Here is a 23,768-nt window from a genome sequence, read left to right as displayed (position 1 = left end):
ACGTAGTAACAGAACTAGCCTTGTTTGATGTGATGTTCCTTTCAAATATTTTTTATTTCTTTCAAATTTACTAAAAATAAATAAATGAAAACAGCTCCTAGATCTTTCTTTGCAAAATGTGAGAAACTGGGGTGGTCCCTCTGTTCTTCATTAACATAGTTAGGAAATGTTTTTATATTTTATTTTTGCATTCTTTTATGTTAGTTATACGCTATATGTTATATGTTAGTTGTAGTTATATATGTTGTTTTCTTCTTTTTTCTTTTTTTTTTTAAATTTTGGGCATTCAGTCACACTAACGCTTTAAAAAAAAAAAAAAACATTTTCAAGCCAACACTGATGGTATCATATGATATCCTGCATTTTGTCTAGAAACAAGTTACAGCCATTTATTGTCTAAAATAAGCACTCCCTGTTGTTTGATTGAAGGTTAACCCAAGACAGAGTCAATTTTTCTCTTGTTCATGGCTGGATAAAAGTCTCTTCTTCCTTCTCCCTGACATTTTTTTTGTCCCGGGAAGTGAAAGGAGACAGGACAGGACAGCACGATAGTGGACATGACACCATTTCTGTCAATTACAACCTTTTCTAACTTTCAGGACTGATTTGTGGCAATAATCAGTTCCACATTTGATTATACCCTCGCTACAGAAACGCACCTGTCTCATATTTTATTCAAATTGCTGCCTGAAATATGTATCTCCCCTAAAATCAGGCTTGCTTGTTTGTCACAGTGACCGAACAGAGAAATAGACATGTATTTGCTGAGAGCAAACTACATCAGTCACGTCAGTCACTTCAGCGTGCAATGAATTGTTTTAATGTGAGGAAATATAGGATATAAAGCTTCAAGAGAGAATTCTGTTCCGTCTTTTTCTGTATCCTTTTCTTACTATATGCCTTTTATTCATAGCTTTTTGAAACCTCCAGTTTCAGTTTACATTTAATGAGATTTTTTTTTCCTGTGCTGTTTTGCATGATGCGCATGAACAAGTTTGCGTGTTCAAAAGGCTTTTTTAAGCACATGTTTTTAATTAGCTGTGACATTAGTCTGACAAGCCCACCCAGCAGTGCAGTCTGAGCTTAATGAAGCCTCAGATGCCTTGTTTCCTGAGAGAGAGAGAGAGAGAGAGAGAGAGAGAGAGAGAGAGAGAGAGAGAGAGAAAAACAAGAACCTCCAGCACCACCCCCGCAGCAAGCACAAGTCTGCAGCAGGGGCCACTGGGTAAATTAACGTAACCATGGCAGGCCACAGGTAATGGTCACACCTTGTCAGAGCTGCCGGGGCTTTGTCAAGCACATGGTCTTAAGCATTGAGATGGGCTTTACACAAACAGAAATTCTGCTCTAATATGCATCCAGTGTGTGATAGCATGGAATAAGAGCTGTCTTTACTAGTTTAGGCAAAGCTTCTTATTCAGTGCTACAATAAGCTTGCAGTGCTTTGTCTGAATCATGTTTTTTATTATATTTATTTATAAAAGTCTTGTGTTGTTTAGATCTAGATGGTGAGAATTATTAATGGTGTCTTTCACTGCATGTGATCCTTGTATATGAAGGACAGAATTCACTTCCCTAGTAGCAGCCATATTGCATTTAAAATTGTGTTCAGTTGATTTGTGTGAGCATCTTGCCATTCATGATGTGCCTTGTGAGGCTTATATAGTAGGAGTGGGCAAATCACCAGCCTGGGTACCCAGGACACGATTACGTATCAGGGCTATTAGTTTTTTATTCTATTCATAGCTTCATTGTGGACAAAGTAGGCTCAGTAGGTTATTGGTCAGTAATTTGTTTCTACTCTCATTCAGCAAAAAGAGAAAAAAAGAACCCTACTCACTATTGACTTTTGCAAAATATAAGTTTTTAAAACAAAATGTGCGTTAAGTGTAGACACGATACTCATCCGGAATCCCAGCGCCTGCTGCACTACACACATCCAACAAGAGAGCACGGCTGCGTCCGAAACCGCGTACTTACCTACTATATAGTAGTAGGTAAATACATATGTTTCAGTTGCTATATAGTAGGTACGTATGTGGTTTGGGACGCAGCCCACGGCTTCAAGCAGTCGTCTATTAGCACGTACAGCATGACAAATGATTAACTGCACATGAAGCTTTCGTAAAATTAAAAATGAAACACCCAAAACTGTATACGGTACCATAACGTTGACCAACTGTATGTCGATACGTGAAATTCTGGAGGGAACGTCGGACGGCAAGGCGTGGGGACGTAATGACGTGTGACCTTAATCGATCTGTGTTCTATAACGTGTAAAACGGGAACGTGAAAGAAGTATTCTAAAAGCGACTCATGTAAACACCTTAATCACAATATTCTTATTCAGAAGGTCAGTAATTAGATTACTGCTGTCCATGTAAACGTAGTCAGTATGTTAGCCACCATGTTCAGCCTAGTTAGTTTCCGAAACCAAAACATGAGACTGAACAGCTTTAATTTCCAACGTTTTCTTTGGATGCCCCTCTGGGAGAACCCGTAATGGTTCTGTGTAGTCCTCTACAACAAAGTGTTTCCTTATCAGAAAGGGTTCCAATCTTTTTACAGTCCGTGAAAGATTTCATGGATTTCATTTTTTTTTTTTTGTGATTGTTACGGCCAAAAAGGCTTGATTTTGCTTCGGCTTTTTTCAAAAGTTTTAATGCAACTTGCAGAGTTTTTTTTGTGCAATTCCACAAAATTGTTTTGCACGATCTTTCACAGTGATGTTTGTTGGTAAATTAGACCTTTTAACTGTACTCATTTTCGACACGTGAATCGAAGAGGACTTTGACTGAATGTGCGCTGTGACGACGTCACCTGACACGTCTCGGCCCAAATATGCGGAAAATCTGCTCCGAATATTGCAGAGTTTGCTTGATTTTGCGTTCATTTCTGCGATCGCAAAATCGCAAAATCCTGGTGGGGCTGTTTTTAGCACGCTGAGAACTCTTAAATATACAAAAAGACTTTCGGAGGTTCTATGAAAAAGCGCGTAGAGATGTGTAAATAAGGCAAATGGTGCTTGAAGACAAGTTAGTGTTATTGATGATGAATTAAAATGTTTTTAAAACCTACTTAATAAGAATAACAGGGTTTAGAATACAGCAATGCTGATCATTTATTTTGGTATATAAAGGTAGTTAGTAAGCTAGCTAGTTATGGAGAAACTCGGCTAGCTAGCTGTCCACAGCAAAATGCATTGGAACAAAACTTGATCTTCTTACTCAGTTTGATCATGCAACTATGTGTCTATAAAGTGAAAGTATAAGTGGATATAAAATAAATGGGATTCAGAAAACTGGTGAAACTACTTATTTTATCTAATCACACAAGTTTTGAAGAAATTTTCAATGCTTACACAGCCTTGACTGGATCGAAAACTTCATCAAAAAGGAAGCTTTTTGTTTGTCGTGTGTGAAAAGCAGGCTCAAGGCTCGGCTGGGTTTATCTCATGAAGAAGTGCTAGAAATTATAATGGCTATCCCCCGTAGCGTTCATCGTTTTCCCCACCTAATTTGTGTACGAATCCAACATTTTTTTCTTAATTCACTGCAAGATCAGATTGGTATGTGTCACAGATTGCACATGATTATCTCACTTTTAAGCACAAAAGCATCGAGTAGGCTTCAGATCAGATCTCTTATGCTCTGTGGTGCTGCATTCCAATCTGAAGTGCTGCTGATCTGATAATAAAGTCATTCTGTCGAATGCCCAAGATATTGGACTGAGTGCTGTGGCCTTTATGAAACCACTCCAACATACCTGCTGTGGCCAAAGCAAGCGAGAGCTTGCTGCTTTTAATTGGGTCCTGAGCACGCCATTGTTAGGGCCAAGAAACAAAAAAAAAAAGGCAGAGCGGGCGAATAGAGATGGAAAGGCTGAAAGGGAAATGTATTGTTTTACTGCTTTGCTAGTTTATTTGTTACTCAGATGATGTACTTAATAAAACATATTAGCAAATCTGTTTCTTTAAATGTACTCTTGACTTTGTCGAGTAGAGTTTCAATTATATTAGCTATACAAAGTTAGGAACTGGAAGCTCAGTGTAGTCCAGAGCTGAACCAGATGTATAATCTGCTCTGTGAGCAGGTGGTTAATTATCCAAACTATCATTGATCATGGTTTTGAGGTTTTCTTAATTGACTTTGACTTATTGGCATTTGTACTTACTCTTGCACTATATGTTCAAAATACGTGGGCTAGGGATTGTAGGGAATTTAGTCAGCGGTGGGCAGAACACAGACACACAGGAGGCTGCTTCGGGTGAACACGTCCGGGATTTTATTTACAAAAGTCCTTGAGAGTGTGTGGGTGTATGTGTGTGTGTGCACAAGGGTGACCGTGAGATAACACGCTCAGTCATCGCTTTTTTTTCCATCAGCCAATACCGCGGGTGCAGTCGGGGGCGGAGTCTCCGATCACGTCGGTCGCGTCTGGAAAAAACACAATATAGGTTAGTGCACGTGCCTGGAGAGCCTTCTCTCCATTTGGGAACGGAGGATCGCCCTTTTATACAATCCCCTCGGCTGCTGGATGGTAGAATTCTGCCGTGCTGCACACCATTCAGCAGCCGTGTGGATGTCGGCAGTCCCACCCCGCCACTACCCACTCTCCGGCTGTCCAAAACATTGGTGATGCTGAAGCGGAGCTGGCACTTCAGCACCACAGCGGCAGTCACGGGAGGAGCGATCTTTGCTTCTTGCACAGCTCCGAGCCTACTGCCGTCATGTGTCGGGCCCACAGTGCATCACGTCGTGAGAGGCCACCTGCATTCCCATGTTGCGTCCCCGCCCCGTGCTGGACCTGGAAAGAGAAATCCTACAACGAGAGGAACCATCGGGTTACCCTGGCATTATAGTCCTTGTCTTTGGCCATCCACTGTAGTGGGGAATGGTCTGTCATCAGGATGAAGTGCCGACCGGCCAGATAATATCGCAGCTCCTCGATGGCCCACTTTATCGCCAGGGCCTCTCTTTCTGCGGCCGCATACCTCCTCTCAGTTGGGGACAACTTTCGGCTGATGTAGAGGACCAGGTGTTACTCTCCGCCGAAGGTCTGCGAGAGAACAGCGCCCAGCCCGGTCTCCGATGCATCTGTGTGCACGGTGAATGGAAGGGCGAAGTCCGGGTTCTGTAGCACTGGGGCGCTGGTGAGGGCTTCTTTCAGGGCTTGGAACGCCTGCTCTGCTTCTGCAGTCCATTTCACCGGGTCCGGCTGGCCCTTCTTCGTGAGATCTGGCAGGGGGGAGGCTACAGAGGAGAAGTTAGGCATGAACCTGTGGTAGTACCCCACCAACCCCAGGAAGGCACGTACCTGTTTTTTCGATGTAGGCCGGGGATAGTCTTTCACTGTCTCAATTTTCTTTGTCTGGGGTTTCAGTAAGCCCCGGCCGATACGGTACCATAGGTACTGTGCCTCAGTCAGCCCCAGGTGGCACTTTTTGGGTTGGCTGTCAGCCCGGCCTTCCGGAGCTCCTTCAGAAGCTTCTCCAGGTGGAACAGGTGATCTGACCCAGTGGAGGAGTGGATGACCACATCATTCAGATAGGCAGCTGCGAAGGCACGATGGGGTCACAGGACAAGGTCCATCAGCCGCTGGAACGTTGCGGGCGCTCCGTTTAGCCCAAAGGGGATGAAGGCCGTCTTCGATCTCGCCTCTGGGGCCAGTGCCACTTGCCAGTAGCCTTTGTTTAGGTCCAGGGTGGATATGGACCGGACCCTCCCCAATCGCTCCACTAGGTCGTCCACTCGGGGGAGGGGATAGCTGTCAAACTCCAAGACCTGGTTCATCTTCCGGAAGTCATTGCAGATCCACAAACCTTTTCTTTGGCACGACTATGATGGGGTTGCACCAGGGGCTGTTGGATTCCTCTATGATGTTGTCCCGCAGCATCCGGCCGACCTCCTCTTCGATAGCATTGCGATGGGTCTCCGGGACACAATAGGGCCGCTGCCGCACCACCACTCCGGTGGTGGACCAGCTGTGTCATTCCTGGGGAGGTAGAGAACACATCAGTGAATTAGCCCACTAACTCTGTTAGCTCCTGTTTTTGTGTGGGGGTGAGATCTTCGCCCAGTTGGACCAAGGAGCCCTTGTTGTGATCTGTGTATAGGGCCGCGAACGCAGACACTACTGGTGCTGGCTCTATCCACCTCTTCAACAGGTTCACGTGGTATGTTTTTGTTTCTGCTCGCTTACCGGGCTGCTGCAGGCGATAGTTCACAGTGTCCTTCTTCTCAAGTACTGTATTATGGGCCCTGCCACCGGGCTAGAAACTTACAGGTGCTGTTCGGCTCTAGCAGGAGTACCCGATCGCAGGCTGGAACTCGTGGGGTTGCGCTGGATGGTTGTACACTCGCTTCTGTTCCTCCTGGGAGGCTCTCATGTTCCTGGACGATCGGGGCCACTCGGTCGATCTTCTCCTGCATCTCCTGTACATAATCGATGACCAAGCAGAACGGGGAGGGCTGTTATTCCTCTGCTTCCCATGCCACGTCCAGCAGTCCTCGAGGTCGCTTAGTCAGGTGTCCATATACTCTGTATCTCAGTCTTGGACTTTGGACTCACTAAATATGTTTGTAGAAATAATGTTAGTTTGACAATATTAACTCCTTCTTCTACAAAACCTAGCCTAATCATTGGCACAATGCATAAATGAAGCCAACCGGTTTAATAAAAGGCTTGACTTAGAAATGGATTTGATGTTTTTTTTAGTCTCGATCTTTCATTTGTACTCAGTCTTGACTTGGACTCAACCCCATTAAGACTCGGTCTTGACTCGACCTTGGTTAGTCCAGTTCTTTTACTTGACCATGGTCGTCTAGTCTAGGACTACAGCCCTAGTTATAACTCTATTATTCAAACCAAAAAGAACCCTGAGCTTACAGTTGTGCCATCTGTCCTTTGTGTAAATTGTACTTTGATTGAATAACATGTGATTAGTCTATATACTTTTTGTTTCTTTTAAGGGAAAAAAAAGGATGATAGCAGATAGTAAATAATACACTTTCACCTTCATCACACCCACATTTACATTTCACATGCGTCTTAATCAGATCAAATCTAGGATAAATTACCTGATGTGACTGTCACTGATGTATTTTTTTTATAAGCATTGGCAGTGCTGTTGTGCTGGTTCCACAAAATTCCAGAATGAATCACGGTTTCTTTTACATCACGTGGATGGCCGAGTGCATGTGCATCACTTACGTGGGGAAAAGATGGCACCACGATGCACTATGGGAAGAAGGCAAGCCGTGTGATGCTCTAGGCAATGTTCTGCTGGGAAACCTCGGGTCCTGGCATTCATGTTGATGTTACTTTGACACGTACCACCTACCTAAACATTGTTGCAGACCAAATACACTGTTTCATGGCAACGGTATTCCCTATTGACAGTGGCCTCTTTCTGCAGGATAATGCTCCCTGCCACACTGCAAAAATTATTCAGGAATGGTTTGAGGAACATGACAAAGAGTGCAAGGTGTTGACTTGGCCTCCAAATTCCCCAGATCTCAATCCGATCGAGCATCTGTGGGATGTGCTGGACAAACATGTCCGATCCACGGAGACCCCACCTCAAAACTTACAGGATTTAAAGGATTTGCTGCTAACGTCTTGGTGCCAGATACCACAGCACACTTACAGAGGTCTTTAAGAGTCCATGCCTCGACAGGTCAGAGCTGTTTTGGCGGCACAAGTGGGAGGTACACCATATTAGGCAGGTAGTTTAAATGTTATATATTACGGAGTATATTGTCCACTATTTCGTGTCTTTGCTTGTTTGTGCACTTTCACTACCACTACTAAGCCTTTGGTCTTTCCTTATATCTCAGTCTTGTGTTATTGACGTGTGTCCAGTTTTTCTCTACGCTCTCGCTCTCTTGGTTTCTCTTTTGATCTTGATTATTCAATATTATTCTCCCTTTTATAGTTTCGAGTCTTTCACTTGGACGCTAGTTACTCCTTTGCCCCACATAGTGTCATAGAAAAAGCGTTCACATAGAACTTATTTGCAGCACCTTCTTTCTGTATGACGCATATCAGCATTCTGCCAAAAGCACAGTAGGTCAGTACGTGTCATTTCTGTTTGGCTGGGAATTGCAGTAGGTGTCATGGCAACATGACGGTAAAAAGAAAAAACTTGATAAACTCTGTTTATCACTTTACAGTGTCTTGTTTTACACAGCTATGCAGAAAATGTCTGCGGAAGAAAAAAAACCTGCAGATGAATACAGATGAACGAGCGACCGAAATGTAAAGGAATAAATACCGTGTTACCTTGAGTCCGATTGCCGTGGAGAAGGGACATTAGGCTTATTTCATGAGCGTTTGATACATTGTGTGCTTGTGACAGAATGTTGATATTTGTTGTATGGAAGGTACTGCAAATAAATTGAAATAAATTGTGTGAAAATGTTTTTTTTTTTTTTTTTTCCCCTGTCAGACCGGGTTGCTTTTGCTTGCCATTTTATCAACCTACAGTTGTCTCCCATAATAGTGTCTAAGCCCGTGTGGTGAAATCAAAAGTACATAGAGGGATGACTAGGCATTGTGTGTATTTTGTATCTGTACGCTTGTGCGAAGGTCTTATATAAATCAAAATATGATCACAATATAAATCACAACTGTCATTTTGCTCATGGAGCACTTGGTATTACTGACGTGGGTATTTTTCTGAAAACAGAGCGATAAACGCATAAACAAGCGTCAGGCCGATAGGCCACATCACTCACAAACAAAACACAGCGATGACTCAAGTCATTTCCATCACGGCGTGTGGTCAGCGCAGTGCCCACTCAGCAATTCAGCTCTTCCGTGAGTCAAGCGCCACCTCAGTGAACAAATGGGGACGTAGTGTGTACACGTGTGCTTGTTTTTGTCCTCGATCTACAATACATAAACAGTGGAGCAGATCACACCTGCGCAAGTGTGACAGCAACGTGGTCAGATTTGTGTTTGTGACTAATTAGGACATTAAATGGTAATCAAGAGCGTTACTGATGTAAAGCTCAGGAGGAGGTGTGTACGGTGAGAGTAGAGCCCTTATCAAACAAGCAGACACGGGAAAAAGATTTTTTATTTATTTCTTTTTTTTTAGTTTCAGCCCAAATCTACACCCCTACACTTCCTCATTCTTAACACCTCCTTCCTCCTCTCACCGTCTGTTCTGCTCAAGGTGTAAACATGAGCGATGAGGTGCTTGTAGTGTAGAGCTGTGGACAGATGGAGCATTAAAGCACACGTGTGAACTGACAGTCCTCTGTAGTGTTTTTATGCGTATGTCAATATATGTTGTGGGTATTTTGAAGCACATTTTTTGGTAGCACTCAATATCTACATAACATAAACCTGTTGAGCAATAAATACAATAATTAGAAATTAATAAAAACATTCAGGCTTAGATTACCCATAACACCTGAGTAATGTGACAGATATTTTTTTGTTGTCATAACGCTTCATTACGACATTTTCGACATAGCGTGTACACTTATCATATATCAAACACCAAAACCCAAAAATATATTTATCAGTGCCGCAGGACTGAAATAAGTGTTAATAAATACAATATAAAGATTTTATTAATAAATTAAGAATATCCGGGCTTCAGTCTGTAAATTGAAATTCAAGCGCAACTGGACTATGTAGCAAGACAATGATCCAAAGCATAAGAGTCCTAGAAGTAAGTGAAAGACTGATCTCCAGCTATCTGAAGCGTTTGGTTGCAGTTCTTGCTGCTAAAGGCGGCACAACCAGTGTTTGCCCTGCACCTCCGGTGTTGAGGGTTCGAAGCCCGCCTCCGCCCTGAGCTTGCATGTCCTCCCTCTGGTTTCCACCCCCTGTCCAAAGACATGCGTTGTAGGCTGACTGGTATTTCCACGTTGTCCGCAGTGTGTGATTGTGCCCTGCAATAGGTTGGCACCCCGTCCAGGGTGTCCCTCGCCTTGTGCCCCAAGATCCCTGGTTTAGGCTCCTGTGTAGGATAAGTGGTACGGAAAATGGAAAGATGGATGCATTTGTTGGATAATTGGTGTATTATAAGAGTAATAAATCACTCCAGGTTGCGCCGTTGTAGGAAAATACAGTGTCCCAAAAAGTCTCCTTACATATGGGAATAAATGTTTGCAGCACCACGTCGGGTGTGCCTTCATCAGTGATTGTTCGTGAAAGTCCACTTCTCGGAGTCATGTGAGATGTGATGTGCTCGCCATGCTTCCTGTTAAAGTCCATCGCAACCTCGCGACAGCTTCCCGATCCAGCTGTGAGAATGATTTCAATACGTTTTAATACTTCTTTTGGTAAAAGCATTCTTGACGGCTGTCTAACAAAGGAAATAATATATTATATATAATATAAATTGGTCGCACGGTGGCTTAGTGGTTAGCACGTTCGCCTGTTCGCCTCTCACCGGCAGGGTCGGGGGTTCGATTTCCTGTTCGTGGCCCTGTGTGTGTGGAGTTTGCATGTTCTCCCCTTGCTGCGGGGGTTTCCTCCGGGTACTCCGGTTTCCTCCCGCAGTCCAAAGACATGCCTGGTAGGCTGACTGGCATGTCTAAAGTGTCCATAGTGTATGAATGGGTGTGTGAATGTTTGTGTGCCCTGCAATGGATTGGCACCCTGTCCAGGGTGTACCCCGCCTTGTGCCCGATGTTCCCTGGGATAGGCTCCAGGTTCCTGTGACCCTGAAAAGGATAAGTGGTATAGAAGATGGATGGATAGAATATAAATTAAGTATGAAAAATTATCTAAGACATTTTGCTAAAAAGTGTTAATTTCTCCTATGTACAGAGACACTCTGTAGTCTACAATCTACATATAGAGCTTACAGCATTAAATTCAGTTCAGCTTTTTTCATTACACACTATTTTACCTTCCATTTGAACATCTCTCTCTCTCCCTGGCTCTGTCTTTGTCTGTCTGTCTCTCTGTCTGTCTGTCTGTCTGTCTCTCTCTCTCTCTCTCTCTCTCTCTCTCTCTCTCTCTCTCTCTCTCGCTCTCTCTTGCTCTCTCTCAAATGTCTGTCTCTGTATAGGCTACATGTCAGCTAAATTCTGCTAGATATCAGAAACATTATGGTGTCAAGCTTTGAAGTCAAATACTGCACCTTTCCGAGAGAGAGAGAGAGAGAGAGAGAAGAAGAAGAAGAAGAAGACAGAGAAAGGCTAAATAGGATTTCAGTAGGTGTGAGTGCTGATAGTTAGCGATCTGGCCTTTTCTCTGAAACTATTGTCAATGTAATCCCTCCCACCTGTGTGTTATTGGCTAGCAACGAGAGACTCGTATTAACCTTTATGCCATCAGATAATTATTGAGGAACTGTGTGTGTGTGTGTGTGTGTGTGTGTGCACGTGTGTGGAATTAGAATCACTGAATGAATATAAAGCTAGTTGATCAATTCTCCTTGTTTTTGTGTAGTGAACGGATCAGCTACCAGGCTGCTGAGCCTCAGCTGAATGCCAGCAGTAATACCTTGGCTACATTAGCAGTGTGTGTGTGTGTCTGTGTGTGTGTGTGTGTGTGTGTGTGTGTATGAGACGAGTATTTCCCAGTGTAATTTACAGTGTGGTATTTCTGTGGAGAGCCATTGTATATGCTGATCTGTCTGCAGCTTAGTGTCGTAATGAGATCAGATATATATTAATTAGCGATGCTAATTAAGACAAATTAAGCAGCCACTTTAATGAAGTGACTCCGCTTTAATCAATTACCAACGGAAAAAGGCTTTTACCGTGTTGATTAACACATTATAACGTATGCCATGTGTCTCACAAACCGTATAGTGCAGTGCAAGGAGGAGGAGGAGGAGGAGGAGGAGGAGGAGGAGAGGTTAAATCTCCACTCAAAAGCAGGATCGAGCTACGGTCCGCTGAGCCTTTTGCATTTGTCGTATGCGTTATATAGAAAGGAAAAGAAAGCAGGGCATGCTGTTAAAAGAAATGAATCTACGTTGTGGGCACGTTGTGATGACGTTACCAAAGTGTAACTGATTATTTTTCTTATACTACAGCAATTTGTCTTCGCTAACAATTTTTTTAATCATTAAAGAATGACGTATGATACTTTGATTTATTTATAATTATATTTAACGTTGTGGAAAAGTTATTATCACGTAGCACGTTATAGTTATAGTTTGCTCACCAGCCTAGATTTAACTAGACAGAAAGTGCATTGATATAAACCTTAGTATATACTAGACTATATACTAGACTTGGTATTTCACAAACAGGAGTTTTTCGGTGGAAATTGGAGCATTCTCATCGACCACAGTCCCCATAACTTGTGGAGTGCCACAAGGCTCCATTCTGGGTCCTATTGTATTTTCAGTCCATTCTTGAGAGTCAGAAGGTTTCCTACCACTGTTATGTAGAAAATACACAGCTCTACTTCCCATTAAAATCTGGTATCACGTCGTTGACTCCTCTTTTAGACTGTCTGAGTGACATAAAAGGCTGGATGGATGAACACTTGCTCCAGCTGAATGAGAAAAAGACTGAGGCAATCCTCTTTGGTCTTTCTAGTTTTAGCTGTAGCCTGCACCCTCTACCATCCAACATTCTTACCCAAGTCAAAAATGTGGGGGTGACATTTTTTTTTTTTTACAGAATTAAAAATTTGACAAACAAATAAATTGTGTTATCAGAGCTACACTAGTTTAAGGGACTTCACAAGATAAAAACTTTTCTCACATTTAAAGATCTCGAGACTGTTATCCAACACTTTTATTTCATCAAGGCTTGATTATTGCAATGTCCTGTATGCTGCAGTCTTCAGTCTCGTGCTTGCAACTCGTTCAGGATGCTGTAGCTCGCTTCTTGACCGGGACCGAAAAGAGAGTGCACATATCACCCGTCGTAGCCTCACTCCACTGATTACCGCTGAAATACAGAATTGAATTTAAGAGACTGTTTTATTTTAGATCTCCTCTGCTTTCGCTCTTCCCAGCAATCTCTGAGGTCCTCTTCTCAGTTGTTACTAACCATTCTGAAATCACGATTAAAAACCCAAGGCGATAGGGGCCTTTTCTGTAATGGCACCGAGGCGTCGGAATAGTTTGCCTGTCTCTATCAGATCCTCCCCTACTATAAACTCATTTAAATCCTCCCTTAAAACTTGTTCTTTCTCTCAGACTTATCTATAGTCTGTCCTGTTTGTTGCCACTGTCTAGCTTCTTATTCTTTGGTGTTAGTTATACATGGTTTGTTTTCTTATAGTAATTATTTGTTTATATATTTATTTTAATGATATTTTATGTTACCATTTGAAGGTATGTCCTATTATGCCTGACGTGCAGCCCTTTGAACAACACTCGTGTTGTTGATTTGACCTTGACCGTGACCTTGCAGCCTACACTATTGTCCACGCCTTGCTGTTCTAAAAATGAATCAACACCTTCTGACTAATCAGAACCGGGACACTGCGGTATAACTTATTTTGAGGAAGAGATGGGACTGTTTTGTACTGTAGCCTGCAGAGCAGCAGTGTTAGTGTATGATCATTGCTACACGCTGATACGTGTACAGAAATGTTTACGCTTAGGGCGGAACGGTATGCAAGATTCAAACAGCAGATTTTTCTCTTCATTCTTTATAAAGTAGGTTATTCTGTTCTACGTCCTTATAGCATGTTCGCTTCATGTTCTTCTTTTACGTCTTTGCCTCTTCGTCCACCAGGTTCAGCCTTCATGATGGTGAACACGTCAGGCCGTTTCTCCGGACAGAGAGCCCAGCTGCTGAGCCCTCAGCTCAAAGAGAACGACACACACTGCGTCACCTTTCAGTACCTGGTGTCCGGCAGGGAGGGGGGTAGCCCCGGGTACCTCAACATCTACATCAAAGAGAACAACAGCCCCACTGGTCTGCCTGTGTGGAACACTTCAGGCCCTGTCAGCAGGAGCTGGACTCAAGTGGAACTCGCTATCAGCACATACTGGCCTAACTTCTATCAGGTGAGGAATACAGCATGACTAAATAGTGGACGATAGAGCTCTGTTTTGCTTGTTTTGAAGTGTGTTTATTATCTATAATAAATGATTGAAGTTGTATACAGATAGTTTGAACTTACCGCACGCACAAAATTCACTACTGACAGCTAGGCCTGTCATGATAATTACGTTATCCACTTATTGTACGATATATGGACGTGACCTCGAACGTTTTCGCTGACCTCAATATCGCCGATTGTGTTTACATGCGTCTGTTTATATGAGAATAAGAATAAGAATGACTATGACCAATGTTTTAGCCATTCGCGCTGCTTCTGTCCTCGTCTGCTCCAGGGCTGTCAAATTAAAATTCTCAGTTTGAACGTATTCACTGAATTTAACATAAAAATGCACATTCGAATGCAAAATCTGTGTGCTTTTGAGTTTGAGGTGTGTTGCAAGCACTAGCACTGATTTTAATTGAAACATACTGGTGAAAAAATGACATCCAGGATATTAACAATGTACTAACAAGGATTTGTGAGCATGAAAAATCTAGAACGAATATTTCTAGTGTTTCAAATGATCCAGTCATAGTCAGTAATGTCGAGGATCGAGCCGCTTAAGCTGAGTGAGCTGAAGATGAACAGCGAATGAACATCTGTAAACTGAAGCGCTTTACTAGCGGGTTAATTAACTTGCCAAAACGCATCCTATACATGTATATATATATATATATATATATATATATATATATATATATATATATATATATATATATATAGATGAGATTAATCAGACATTTACACAACATAAAGTTGAGCTTAAGTGAAGTTGAACTTAAGTAAGGCGGTAGGTAGGAATGGTAAGTCACTTTCTGAATACGCTCTCTCCATAACAACTCACTAAAACATGTATATAATGAATGACTAAAGTATAAACAATTCACAATATTGTATTAAAATCCATTTTATTTATTGTTTTGGTTGTATGGTTTTATTTGATCTATATTTCATTTATTTAGGAGATTTCCTCCGGTTTCCTCCCCCAGTCCAAAGACATGCATGGTAGGCTGACTGGCATGTCCAAAGTGTGTGACTGGGTGTGTGAAAGTGTGTGTGATTGTACCCTGTGATGGATTGGCACCCCGTCCAGGGTGTACCCCGCCTTATGCTCCCTGGGATAGACTCCAGGTTTCCCGCGACCCAGTAGGACAAGTGGTATAGAAAATGGATGGATGTGTATATATATATATATATATATATATATATATATATATATATATATATATATATATATATATATATTTTTTTTTTTTTTTTCTTACAGTCCAATTCCAATGTGTGAATATTCTCAAGAATTAAAAGTTCATTGCTCTTTGAAAGGGTGTACTTGCATTATTATGGTATTATACTATCATTATATCAGTGGCATAAAATGGTCTTAAAATGACAATAATATCATTTTATCACGATTATTTCTGGGACATTATACCGTCCAATAAAAGTAGTCATCGTGACAGGCCTACTGACAGGTAACTGTTAATATGTCGAATACTCAGGTGTGTAACTTTGTCAGTGCTACCATATACAGTATGTGTTCCCTTGATATTTTATATAACAGCTGCATGAAGTGAAACTCGACCTCACAGACCCTTAGCTCAACTAAATGTAGTGATGTACAGTTGGTGTGAAATGGACAGGGGAGCACGCATCGGTACAAGCGTGCAGAACGGAAAATGATCAATTCATAATGAATAGTGGAGGAGAGAACGCTAATAAGCTACTGTAGTAGCTGTCATTTAGTGAATCGATGCATGTTTACCAGACAAAAAGTGCGCTCTTATTGGAGAATAATCAACGACAGGGTGTTGTGATGCAGCCTGACACAGAGTGTACGTACTGTCACCACCCTGCAGTTGATTATCACATGCATCCCAAAGTGTTTCTTTCCTCTTATACTGCAGCATTTTTTTGTATCTTCTACGTACATTTAGAAAAACTAATTTGCCAGTTTATAAGTTAAAGGTAACTGAGTTTAATTTACCATGTAGGTGTGTAAATGGATGTAATCTTTTATATTTATATATAATGATATATGGTTTCATAATCAACCATACACTCACACCTCAGAATATGTCATCTCTCTGTCCTTTCATCTTCTCACAGGTCTGTGTTTCTCGCTGTGTAGCCTTCTTTCACTTCCTTACTCTCCTACCCTGCTTCGATATCTCTCTCTCTCTCACAAAATAATGAAAACCACCCTCCCCTATTATATTAGGGGGAAAAATTACATTCTCTCCCTGTCTAGTGGTTCATTTTCACGTGTGGCAGGCTACGCTGGGGTCCACAGAGAGGAGGCTGATTTCACACATGCCTGCTTATTAGGTGTCCTCTCTCCGGGGTTCGCGGAAAGTCTGGTGTTAATTGGCAGACCAAGACCCTCGCACCTCGCAAAGGAGGGCGCCGCTAAGCCAAATTAGCCCATTAGAACCGGCAGTGGCAGGGCAGACAGATGGGTTCTGATGAGACGTGGCTAGTACACTCATAGCAACACGGGCCTCATTAGGAACGTGTTCGTTTTATTGCAAGTCACGTTACATTTATAGAGTAGTTATAAAACATGTATAGACGTGGCATTAAAGTGCTGTTTAAATGCAAAGGGGTTCTGAGTGAATTATTTTGTGCATCAGTTCTCAGTGGGTGCTGTACGCGTACGTAATAAATTATTTAAGCGTCTGTAATCCCGTTGAGACGTAATACGGCCTTCATATATCTCTGGGACTAAATAAATATTAAAACAATTTTTTACCAGCTCACTTAAGGGAGATAAAAAAAAATATATATATATAAAAAAAACACACAGTTGTTTGTAATTTGGCAGATATTTTGCTTTGATGCAGGAGCTCTTATCGAAGATGATATAAAGCAGGAGTACACCAATGGCATTCTGTGACAGCCAAACTACAACACATCCATTCTGGTAATTCTGAGGGAATGATACTCTGTCAGGACAGCGAGAAACTTGAGGACCATACATACTGACAACACAAGTGATAGTTTAATGTGGTTTGATGTCAGCTGTGCAACAGCTTTAGACTATGAGCTCAGAAATGTAAAGAATGTTAGCCATGCACATGTGTGTGGACATGTATTCAAGTCCTCTGTGCATTTGTGAATTTGTCACCTCTGCGCATTTGTTGTTGGCAAGGGGTATAATGCAATTGCACTCTGTATCTGTATAGGTATTTTTTGAAGTGCTGTGCGCACGGTGCTTCGTGGTTAACACGTTCGCCTCACGCCTCCAGGGTAAGGGGTTCGAGTCCCGCCGGGGCCGTGTGTGTGGAGTTTGCATGTTCGTCCTGTGCTGCAGGGGTTTCCTCCGGGTACTCTGGTTTCCTCCCCCTGTCGTATGGTAGGCTGATTGGCATGTCTAAAATGTCCGTAGAGTATGAATGTGTGTGTGAGTGTATATGTGCCCTGTGATGGATTGGCACCCTGTCCAGGGTGTACCCCGCCTTGTGCCCGATGCTCCCTGGGATAGGCTCCAGGTTCCCTGTGACCCTGAAAAGGAGTAAGCGGTAGAAGATGTATGGATGGTGGCTATATTTGGAATTAACCCCGAAGTGGGTGTAGCCTAAACCAAAATAGTGGAAACACTTGAAGAAAGAAAAAGAACAAACAGCAGTACAAATTCCAGTACTATTATCATGGTGTGTGAATTCAACAGTTCCTCAACCTCAGCTGCATCACTCGAGTTCATACTTTCTCATATTGGTTTGTACCAACAATATGTTACACACAATATCCCAAACTACTCCTAGGGGATCAGTAAAGTACATCCATCCATTAGGCTTGGTACGATCGACAATAGTATTGGGAATTACCAATGTCTCTCAAGATGGACAATTTGAATGTCATGACTACTCTCTCACAACATGAACAGAGATGGAAATGAAGAAAATGAAATATTCTATACAAGAATTCTATGGCCACTGTATCTCTGCTGCTGTTCACCACAGAGCACATGCACATGCTGTTTGTATCATTTTATTTACAGTTTATAATGAGCCTAGTTACAGCTAATAACTTGGTTTGTTTACTAGCCAGACTTCAGTTTTGCAGCACTCCTGACCTTGGTAATGAGTAATTAAGCCCCTCCAAAAAAAACTTGACTCAACGCTAATTCTGGTGATTGCAGCTACATCCGACTCTGAGCAGGCTTCTGGTATTTTTTCCACTGTAATGATGTAATGTGTACACAACACGCATCGCATATATATGGCCATGCCTCCTTGTTTTTCCCACTCAAAGCCATAGTATTAATAGCCATACAAATAGTCATTTGGTGATAGTTAGGGGGCACAAAATGATGATGGCATATTCCATCCATCCATCCATGCATCCATCTTTGAAACCAGTGAATATAGTTGGTTCTATTTGCTAAAATATATATAAACTAGTGTCCTAAGGATGAATGAATGAACCCTGTAAATGTGCAGGTGCTCATGTACATTCATGCTAATGAACGTGGTCTTTGTTTGTCCCACAAGCTTCATAACTGACTACTCTCATAAAAGTAAAAACCTTTACTTGCTTGGTTTTTCTTTGCACCCAGTCCCAATTCACACTTCTAGTCTGAAACAGATGCCCCGTGAACCTTTTTTCGGCAAGCTATCAATAATCTGTTCATGCTGAACAATGTTTTTGCATTCAATTAAATCCCTAATGTCTCTGTATGTCTGACATCGTCGACTTGTTTCTGCGGATTTATTTTCATATTTCTTTTCCTTATAGGGTTTAGAAGACATGCGTCGACTCCAGAATGTTAACCACCCTTTCCGTGTTTTGAAAAGCCTTCACCCGCAAAGAGCAAGTGATGATTTCTGCTTACTGAATGGAGACAAGAATAGAGACAGTGCTCCATAGATTCGTGGCTAATTAGCAAAGTCAGAGTAATTATAGGTAGCTTTAATTGCACAGTATCCCAAGTGATTGTCAGTACGAAACCACCTGGTGCTTTGGACATTATTTTGTAATTATGAGGTTGATTCGGTCCTTTTCTCAGTCTTTTCCATTCTAATTAAATTGCAGTCAGGATTCACAGCGAAACTTTTAATTGTTTATGCCATGCGTTCGGAGCATCTTGTCACTTGGTGTTTTCTGAAGTGCAAAAATCTTCTGAATCTGTATATTGTTTGTATTGTCACACTTAAGATTCCAAATACTGCATCAAATCCAGACCCTTCCACTGAAGAATTTTACTCCTGTTAGCCAGTACAGACTGACTGAGATGCCTATACTGCTGCTCTCTTGTCTTTCTGATGATACTTACAGTATGAAGATAATATATATGATATCAAGGCCACATTTGGTGGTGATTGCTACTTGTTTTAAACAAATTCTGCATGGGCTGGCTGTTACACTACAGTATGTGTCTAAGTGAGTGGCTCAGTCTTAATTTTCTCTGAGCCGTGTTATAATGGCGGTGTCAGACAGCAACCAAAGGCCACTGGCACTCTGAATTTCATTAGAGAAAGAAGGAATGAGGATCCGGTAGGGGTGCAAAGATGCATTGTGACATGATGCATCGCAATGCGAATGCAAAAATGTGCATCGTAGTAATGTGTGATTCACGTCATGGAAATCAGCATTATATTATATTATATTACATTATATTATATTATATTATATTATTAGTATGATATCATGCATCTAATGCAACTACACTGTTTGAACACCAGATTTCCCCATACAACCCATAAAGTTAAAAATACATACAGTAGAGAGAATGCTGATCACATGATCGCTTTCTTTCGTGGACAGCCTGGGTCATTACTGGGAATCATCATAACAATTAAAGATACAATCTACAGTGCCAGAGAGAGAGAGAGGCTGCAGAAGTCGTGCATTTTAGCCAACTTTGGAGCTCTGTTTCTAAAAATGACACCTAAAACGACACCTCAGACGCTGCTACGGAGCTCATTATATTTCAGTTGATCATTTCCCCTGGGTCAGAGACTTTTATTCAATCAGATTTATGGATGGATGTATTTATTTATTTATATGTGAACCTTTATTAGACTTTGTTTACAATGTTAAATCTCTGTTTGTAGCAATTTTTGATTAGTTTACTTATATACAGACAAAAATGCACATCATTTTGCATTGTTTATGATGGAAAAAAAAGTCTTTCAGTCATAATTTTTCTTCATTCAACATTTGTTTAAAATATGCCAAGAATCAAATTGAATCGAATCATGAAGTCTGTATCGTGAATCGAATCGTGACTGGAGTGGATCGTTACACCCCGATAATTATGGTCTTATCTGATGGGTATTTCTAACGTCTTGAACTGTGGAATAATGCGATGAAAAAAGGAATAAAGTCTTCTAAGAGTTAGTAGTTTGAACATATTTTTAAATAAAACAACCCTCCGTGAGACTCTAAAAGGACCCCATCATCCTCTCCTAGTAGTCTGCCTTTCAAACCTGTCTTTCAAACCTGGACATTTCTTGTAATATTGAGTTTTTAGCTATAAAACCATATAAGGATTATTTGTAAACATGCAAGAATAAACTGACTCTCAAATCTGATCGGTCAAAGCATTTCTGTAGGTTTGAGTTTAATTTTAGCCGTGTATCTGTGTGTCCGAACCCCAGTTGTACCACAAGTCAAAACACATCCCAAAATGTTAGATTAGATTAGATTAGATTCAACTTTATTGTCATTGAACAGCATACAAGTACAAAACCAGTGAAATGTTGTTAGCATCTAACCAGAAGTGCAAAACAGCAACCTTACATGTTTTGTAACGATTATGTACAGGCATGTTTCTTGACCTCGATACCATTTGAAACAGGAACAGTGAAATAAATTGGTCGTCCAAGGCAAATTATACACAAAACAGGCTAAAAAAAGGCATGTGATTACAAATGCAAGTAAAATATGATCAGAATACACTATAGATAAAATATGCATGCAGTGAGCAGGAATGAATAGGAGTGTCTTGGTCTCAAAGATGTACAGTCCCCTTCAAAAATACTGGCCAGTTCATTTGCTTTTGCTGTAGACAAAAGACAAATATTAAAACAGTTTAGAAGTTCAGCTTTTATTTCCTGGTATTCATATGCAGATGTGTTAAATGACATAGAACATAGCACACCGTGTATCAGACTACCCAATATGTAGGAGAGCAAAAATATTGGAACATGTGACTGACAGGCATTTCTTGTTCCCCAGGTGTGTCCTGTTAGATTGATAGTTTACTCTACTCTTGCTTTTAGCCTTCAGTTTAAACTGTGAAGACTGCATTTGTTGTTAAAAAGCATAAGCCAACATGACGATCGGAGAGCTGTCTATGGGAGAAAAAGCAAGAAAGTAGTGGAAAGGTTTTAGACTGGCCAAGTCTATCACCAGACCTTAACCCAGTTGAGCAGCATTTCACCTCCTGAAGAGGAGACTGAAGGGAGAAACCCCCCGTAACAAACGACAACTGAAAGAGGCTGTGGTAGAAGCCTGGAAAAGCATCACAAAAGAAGAAACCAGCAGTTTGGTGCAGGCTTGATGCAGTTATTGCAAGCAAGGAATGTGCTCCCAAGTATTAAGTGTTATTTACCTTAATTTACTTCAAAACTTACCTGTTCCTATACTTTTGCTTGCCGAAAAATTGGGTGGACTGATACAAAAGGTTCTATATTTTATGTTTACACATCTCGATGTAAGTAACTCTGGTCTCATATCTATGTTTTCATCTCAAACCCAAACGTGTTTGTTGTATAGCACAAACAAAAGAAATTGGCCTTGCTGTTCCAATAGTTCTGAAGAAGGCCGTAACTTTGAAATTCATTTAAATTCTTCTTTTTCTCTTACATTTTTCTGACATCAAATGATTGGCTCTGCTTGTGGATGCATATTTTGAAAGCACAGGGTGTTATGTGAGCATGCCGTGGGTTACTACACGAGGAATAGCTGGGATACGCCACACCCCGAGAATGAGGCATGTCTGCTATTCCGCTAATCCACAACTGTGTGTGTCTGGCTTTTTATTTTATTTTATTTTTTACATAACTAGTTATTGAACTAAACAAATGTACGCTGGCTTCTTTTGTTATTATAGCATTTGTGGACAGTATGTGTCAAGAGAAATTCTCAGCCTGCTTCTAAAAAGCCTTTCCCTTTGTCCCTTTAAACTGGTAAAAACAATTATGAATGCATAAAATACACGATACAAAAATAGGTCTCTTCAATACATGCGCAAGTGTCGTGCCACGTGTTTTCTGCACGGACAACTGTGTGTTTAATTCTAGCCGATCCTTGAATCCCTGAAGTCTGTGTGTCTTATAGGAATGCCTTTAAACAATTTGGCCGAGGTCCACAGGGTATAGATCCTGTTTTATAGGATTAGCTCATGGAGACACTCTGATAATCCTCCAGACAATGAACCACGCAATGAAGCGGATGCACGGTTACCTTGACAAAGTCGATTCTTTTCCACTAACAGCACATCCCGAAGTGTTCTTCAAATGTAAATTAAATGTGAAATCATGTAATTATGAGTTTAATATAGTAGCAGGGGTTAAACTGTATCTCTAGTGTCCTTCTCGAAGCCCTGCACATTTGACACTACGGGTCAGGTTTAAGCCTCTTTGTGTCAGCCCCTTGGGGGTCTTTGCCTCATTGCGTGTGCATTTTAAAGGTGTGTGCATTTATGACTGTGGTTATGGGTTATTTTCTCTTTCCTCTGCAGATCATCTTTGAAGCTGTGACCTCAGGCCAGCGTGGTTTGCTGGCCATCAAGGATGTCGTCATCCAGGGCCATCAGTGCAGTAAGTCTTCCATTACATCTTCCAATATCTTCCACTGTTACACATCAATTTTACGACGTCCGGAAAAAAATCAGTGTAGTCTGTTTTCCATAGATATACACAAATATAGAAAACAGCTTTTTCACCTCTAAATCCTAGAATCTTTAGGTACTTGGTACTACGTTCAGCAGTGCTTTATGTTATTTATGGTATTAGTTAACGGGTCACTTGTGAGCTGGATGAGGCAGGAGGCATGTTCATAAACGCCGCATGCTCCTTATTATCATCGGCATAGTTCCAAGCAAGAGGTCAGAGCACAGGAAGGCAGATCCACTCTCAAAACGAAAAGGCAGGCACAAGACAAGCATTTACACATGGACAGGGAAATAAGACTCGAGTGTACTCTACTCAACTTTGTAATAAGACAAAGGAATAAGATGATTTCGAAATCGACAAGCTAGAAACCAGAACACACGGCCATAATAAACAGAACGATACCGAGCCGCGCTCACGAGCGTGTTGCACACTTGAGAGCGGAATCCGTGACATAACCTCGGCAAACCATGAACCTCAGCATGAATAAATTGTATGTCAGTAATGGTAACACATTGTTAACAGTGGTAACACTTATTTTAGAATAAAGTGTGTCACAGAATATGGTGACACTGCCCCTTATTAGTCATGACATTTTCAAATTTTCAAGAAGTCCCACATACCAGACATCATTGTATAACTATAATGGCTCCTAAGCAGTAAAAATGACTTTGACTCTTTATTGTTGTGCACTTAAAAAAATCTGCCAAGTGCTGGAAAAATACATTGTCTCTCAAGCCAGTTGTACTGCTTTAGAGGCTTTTGTTTGACATTTAAAGTATATTCCTTATCCATTTTAATGTCACAGGCCGATCATTAGTATGAAGTATATCAAATATATAAATTAGCAGAATGAAATGTTAGCTCTTTTAAAAATTAGTTAATTACGTGTGGTTAAGTGCGTCCGTGATCAAAGTTCAGAAGAGCGAGTGGTCATTTCAGCTA

The 23,768-nt window shown here is 41.3% G+C and overlaps 1 protein-coding gene across 4 annotated transcripts in view; it reads left to right on the top strand.

Annotated features, from left to right (window-relative positions):
- The window catches only part of LOC108280688 (receptor-type tyrosine-protein phosphatase mu), a 253,376-nt gene that overhangs the window by 76,042 nt on the left and 153,566 nt on the right, over positions 1 to 23,768 (top strand). For all 4 annotated transcript variants that reach the window (XM_053673623.1, XM_053673622.1, XM_053673621.1 and 1 more), the window contains exons 3-4: positions 13,674 to 13,948; positions 22,673 to 22,751. In XM_053673623.1, the coding sequence (XP_053529598.1) occupies positions 13,674 to 13,948; positions 22,673 to 22,751 (354 nt within the window). The remainder of the gene's footprint in view (positions 1 to 13,673; positions 13,949 to 22,672; positions 22,752 to 23,768) is intronic.

This window comes from Ictalurus punctatus, chromosome 20 (assembly GCF_001660625.3).
Source record: "Ictalurus punctatus breed USDA103 chromosome 20, Coco_2.0, whole genome shotgun sequence".
NCBI classification, from domain to species: domain Eukaryota; kingdom Metazoa; phylum Chordata; class Actinopteri; order Siluriformes; family Ictaluridae; genus Ictalurus; species Ictalurus punctatus.
Note: the sequence above shows the minus strand (reverse complement) of the source record. Positions and strands in the feature narration are given on the sequence as shown.